General features: G+C 38.2%; 1 protein-coding gene across 2 annotated transcripts; it reads right to left on the bottom strand.

Moving 5' to 3' along the window:
• Positions 1-258: 258 nt before the first annotated feature.
• Positions 259-5,280, bottom strand: LOC131062890 (heterogeneous nuclear ribonucleoprotein 1). Of its 2 annotated transcripts, XM_057996627.2 has the most exons (5): positions 5,055-5,273; positions 4,776-4,911; positions 3,363-3,587; positions 1,758-2,970; positions 259-836 (listed from the first exon to the last, which is right to left on the bottom strand). In XM_057996627.2, the coding sequence occupies exons 3-5, from the start codon at positions 3,582-3,584 to the stop codon at positions 823-825; spliced, it is 1,449 nt and encodes a 482-aa protein (XP_057852610.2). In that variant the 5' UTR covers positions 3,585-3,587; positions 4,776-4,911; positions 5,055-5,273; the 3' UTR covers positions 259-822. The 2 variants fall into 2 exon arrangements, with proteins under 2 accessions (XP_057852610.2, XP_057852611.2); XM_057996628.2 differs by lacking the exon at positions 4,776-4,911 and having other exon boundaries at positions 5,055-5,280.
• Positions 5,281-5,689: the final 409 nt, after the last annotated feature.

Below are 5,689 nucleotides of genomic sequence, written 5' to 3'. Positions count from 1 at the left end.
CTTAACCAAAATAACAGGCATCTTCATCCAAAAGTGTGTTTATTCTCTAGATTTTATTGATTCCAAATGAGTTTTTGCAAAAACAATTCAGAGCATATATTCATAAAACAATTTTCTGTCAACCATGAAAAGCATGACCAGATACATTTGGCCAAAACTTTGATTTATTCTTGCTTCTCCATAAGAGAATTTGATAACAATACTCATAACAAACAAACAACAGCAAACCTCCTCATGAATGCTAAAATTTTCAACCCACAAATCAAATCTGTTTCCTAGCAGACTTATATAACCTAAATGAAGTTATACATACTCTCAGTTATTTAGGCCTTTTATGGCCCTTACAAACACATAGCAAAAACACTGATGGCATGGATGTCAACTTAAAAACATCAAATTAAGCATTACACCAGTCCAACCATCTGAATTGGACAGAAAAGATACTCAAATCCCAACACTTTAGTCAGGCACTCTTGGAATGTTTGGTAGAGCTGTTCAATGGATTCATAAGAGTTAATCTACCACCGCAGTCTGATTTTATGCCTCAGCCAAAACCCATAAAAGAAAATACTATAGCCAATACTAAATTTATTATGAAGGTTATCACACAGTTGGTCCTTGTAATTGCAAGGCATTGTAAACTCTGGTCAGCTTGTGAAGTTCTCCACCTATGAATTAGGACAGAGTAGAATTTGTAGTCGTACAGACGATCAAATGGATCCAACCTATAACTGCTATCTCAAACTCAACAGTACTGACCCTGTTGCTCCTAAGCTGCAAAAGATGATACAGAGCCAAGACTGTCTTCTTGACTTGAAAAAACTATGCTGCAACTCCTGCACAATGAACAAAAATAATATAAGTATATAGAAACCAGTTTATGTCTGCAACATTCAAATAATGACATGACCTTCATTAACATAAGTTCTACCCCATCGCACTATTGTAATCAAAACAAATCAGGCAGAAAACCCTAATCATTATAGTTATACAGGAGATTCATTTTGGTCTGCAACATTTAAAAGATGAAATGGCCTCAAAACATAAAAGTTCCATCCCAAGAGTGTTTGTATTACAAAGAAATTGGGCTGAAAACCTTAATCAAAATGACTATATAGATGATCTCATTAAGTCTGCAATTTTTTCAAAAAAGAATGGCTTCCAGAAGCGTGCAAGCTCTACCCCAAGGTACTTTTGTGTCAAAAAGAAATCATAAGGTAAACCTTAAATCATATATGATATACATCTCTTTTAAGTCTGCACGATTTGAATAATAACATGATCGCCAACATTAAAGGCTAAAAGCTCAATACAGAGCTACAAAAGCTTTACCAATAAACGAGTAAGAAAGCCTTATCAATATGACTGAAAAAAAGGTCTGTTTAAGTCTGCAACGTTTATTAAACGACTCAGCTTCCAGCATTTTACAAGCCCCAAGATGCAATTGTCTAACAAATAAACCAGGCACAAAACCTAAATCAATATGATTATATAGAAGATACTGTTATTCTATCCCAAAAAACAATTGTCTCACAAGAATATCTGACAGCAGACTTTAATTAATATGATTTTATGGAAGATCTTGTAAAGTCTGCAAAATTTAAAAATGACATGGCTTCCAGAGACATGCAAGCTCTATCTCAAGGTACAATTTTCTCAGAAATAAATCAGGCAGAAAATCTAATGAATACCGAGATTGCTTCTTTTGTTATAATGCTTTATTTGAATTAATGCTTGACCAAGTTAACTAATCTCACCTCTATGTGTTTGTCTGCCCGTATCTCCATAACCTCCTACATAACTTGTGGAACCATTTGAAGGACCATCTGTAACAGTACTACCAAGTCCATAACCAGCCAAAGTGCCTCCCGAGTCATTTGTCCTGGATCCCCAAGTGGTATCTCCATACCCAGAGCTTCCATACATATCAGTATAAGCTCCTCCATAACCACCTGTTGCTGACCCAAATGACCCATATGTCAAATTCCCAACTCCATAGCCAGTGCTTCGTCCTGCATAGCTTCCTGCACCGAGTGCACTGGGACCATAACCATTTTCAACATTTCCATAACCAAAGCTTCCACTGGCAAGGCTTGAACTGCTGCCAGCCGCCTGACCTGAGCCAGAGGTAGAAGAACCCCAAGCTCTTGTCCCACTTGCATAGCCAGTCATATTCCCACTCCCTACACCCATATAACCAGTGGAATTTGAAGGACTGCTGTAACCCAAATTTCCTTGACTCCACATACTCCTCCCTCCAGATTGTGTGTTGGTGTATGTTCCATTTCCCGCACTGCTTCCACCATGGCCAACAGGACCACCATACCCACTTGAAGCTCCTCCATAGTTGACCCCTGGGCTTGTGCCATAGTTGAAATTGCTACTAAAACCGCCACCATTATATCCCTGATTCATTCCAGGTCCAAATGTTGCACTCATTCCATAGCCAGCAGTTGCAAAGGTAGGATATCCACCTCTACCTCCAGAGTTAGGGCCGTATCTATTGTCCATCCTAACCCCATAGCCAGCTGCAGGACTTGAATTATATGGCTGTCCATACCCAATACTAAAATTGCTACCACGATTTCCACCTACGCCAAATCCACCAATGGGAGTCCGAGCAGGACTAGGAGAAAGCTCTTTTGGCACTGCCTTCTTAACCTCCACCATTTTTCCATTAAGATCATGGAAATTTTTTTGCAAAACCTTGTCTACTGCATCTTCTGAATCAAAAGTAATGAACCCAAATCCTCTAGGCCTCTGAGTACCATGATCATACATCACAACAACATCTGTAATTGTACCAAATTGCTCAAAATATTTTCTAAAGTCACTCTCAGTGACGGTAGAAGCTAAGCCACCTACAAAAATCTTCTTTGTCCTAGCTTGATTGAGTGATCCATGGCCGGTGTTATTGGCCCTATTTATACTCTGTTGATCGTCTCTGGGAACAGCTTTCTTCGCTTCCACCTAATAATGTGTTGAAAAACAAGAAAATCTGCACCAGTCATAACCTTAGAATGCTGCAAATTAAGCATAACAGGTATCACTAACTTTTATCCAACATGACAGAGAAGGGAAGGGATCTTTACATCATCTACCAGGATTCTATATAAGCATAAGAGCTCCTTGAATGATGATAATTATAAATTTTTCATGTAGTAAATATTTTGTTTATGCATTTGGGATTATGTTAAGACTTCAATCCTGTAAGAAGGAGCCAGATATGAGTTGGCCTACCAACTCAAGTTTCTTTTATAAAGTTAAATTTACAATATGCTGCGAGATTTATGGAGTTTTCCAATGGAATTTTGAATAGGGAGTGTTGAAATATCAAAAAGAAGTTTGTATGAGAAACTTACCGTTCGACCATCAATGATATGCTTATCCAACACAACTCTGTCAGCAACTGCAGGGTCTGAGAAAACTACAAAACCAAAACCACGGGCTCGCCCAGTAGTCCTATCCTTCATTATCACTGCCTCAACAACCTCTCCAAAAGACTTAAAATAGTCCTTGAGTCGATCTTCAGTTGTCTCCCATGATATCCCACCAATGAATAGCTTCCCTTGGTCTGAATCCATTGCCTGCAATGCCCAAACCCAAGTTCAATTACAATGATAATGATACAGGAATAATCCTTAACCAGATGCTAAATATTAGTACCAGACAACTCAATTGTAAAGACGCAAGCTTATAAAACCCCAATCATGACTCAGATGACATTAAATCGAATAACAGAACCTGATTTTGTGCAAAGTCCAAAGACAAGCTAAGATAAAACCCTTATATCATAAATAGATCTAAACAAAACCCAGATGCTAAATAGAAAGGTTAACCATGGCCCAAAAGCTAACACGTGAGCTAACATGAACTTCATTAGCATCACTCATAATTCTCTTGACAGAACCAAATCTCCTGAGATGCCTCAAAGCAAAGCTACACACAACCATTAACAACCCTAACAATGGTTGTGTCAATTACCGCATCCCACATGCTAAATATTTAGATCAATGAGAGCCCAAAATCCAAATTATAAGATAATCCAAACAGAAGCATGAATTAATTACCATTACTCACATGCCAGAAGCAAATGATCTGTGATGCCCTAAAGCAGGCATGGACACAACCCTAATGCTGATAGGCAAAACTATCCAAATCCCCCATGCTAAATATGAAGACAGATTACAGCTCAAATCCAAATCACAATCTAATCTAGACCTAAACAAGACTGCATTACTCATAACTCGCAAACTAGAACTGAAATTCAAGTAGGTTAAACCTAAAGAAATAGGCAAAATAGGCATCATAGATACCAAAAACCATATGATTCCTCATCCTAGGTATTCAAATCCAAAATTAGCCACTCCACAAATTCAAGGTAAGAAAGTTGTTTACAACCCACATCTAACATCCCCAAATTCAACTTCCTTAACGGCCAAGAATTGTCTATTGCCCATACACCGGAATATAAGATCACTTGCAATCCAATTTTTTAAATCTGAGACTCCAAATGTAAAACTAGAAGTAAATTGCCTCATACCACAATATAAAATCACTCAGAATCCAATCCTTGACCCGAATACTACATTCCAAAAGCAAAACCTGATACAACTCAAAATCCAGAGGCAAGGCACTATAATCAAAACAGAAAAAGAAGAAAATGCAGATATAACCTCACTGAATCTGATGCAAGATGCCATTGCATTTGAATCAGTCTCAACAGATAATTAAAACAATCAAATAGCAACCGACAAATGAACCGATCTTCTCACCTGACTGGACACACTCTCCAAATCCAAAATGCCTGAATATCAAGATCACCAAACACCCTACAGCAAATTCATATCTCAATCCTGATCAAGACAAAAATTCTCAAAACGCATTCCAATCCCCTTGCCCAAATCGGCTCTGTAACAACGAAAACATCAGACCCGATCACTCCTACTTCAATGAATTCACTCACACATACATACCCACAAACCAACTGTGGAAGCAAATTTAACAAACATACAAATCCATGAAAAAGTTATCAGATGTTGACTCCTACTTACATGAAAAAAATGTAGATTTGACCAGCTAGGTTGAATCTTTTTGTGGGGATCGGAGGAGGAGGTTGAGGAGGCCAAGGTAAACGGATTGCTTGCCCCTGGACCTCCTGCTCATCATCCCTCAAATCAATATGACCAAATATACCTCATCAAGGACACTGGTAAAATTTCCAACTCTTGTACATGATTCAACGCCCCAGATCACCTGGCCTTATGATCCAACGACCATAAGGGAGCAGCTTCCAGTTCGGATTTTTGGACGGTGGAGATCGGATAGACATGTGATCTGATGGTTGTGATCACGTCAACTATTCCCAGAAGTATAAAGTGCTTTCTGTCCGAGTTGTCTGTGATCCGACGGTTGGGAATCATTTGGCTCTTTACTGGCTTTGCTGGGTACTCTACTTAAAAAATTATACAGAGAGATAAATACAATAATTTTTTTAATTTTTTTTTAATTTCAGTTTTTGAATTTTAGATGCTTGGTAATTTAATGGTGGGCAAAGTCTTTTCGCCTAAGTTAAGGAAGAGGGTGGGTGAAAGTGGGTATTATGGGTGGTGATAACCTAAGGAAAGACATAAAAATTTAAAGGAAAAGAGATGATACTGTTTTGTATACCAACTTTTTTGAGTGGAAG

The sequence above is a fragment of the Cryptomeria japonica genome, chromosome 9 (assembly GCF_030272615.1).
Source record: "Cryptomeria japonica chromosome 9, Sugi_1.0, whole genome shotgun sequence".
In the NCBI taxonomy this organism is placed as follows: domain Eukaryota; kingdom Viridiplantae; phylum Streptophyta; class Pinopsida; order Cupressales; family Cupressaceae; genus Cryptomeria; species Cryptomeria japonica.
Note: the sequence above shows the minus strand (reverse complement) of the source record. Positions and strands in the feature narration are given on the sequence as shown.

Bases quoted from the DNA above. Each gene is read 5' to 3' on its own strand.
- LOC131062890 (XM_057996628.2), bottom strand. From the start codon at position 3,584: ATGGATTCAGACCAAGGGAAGCTATTCATTGGTGGGATATCATGGGAG. The intron at 2,971-3,362 runs GTAAGTTTCTCA...ACACATTATTAG, and splicing joins ATATCATTGATGGTCGAACG to GTGGAAGCGAAGAAAGCTGT.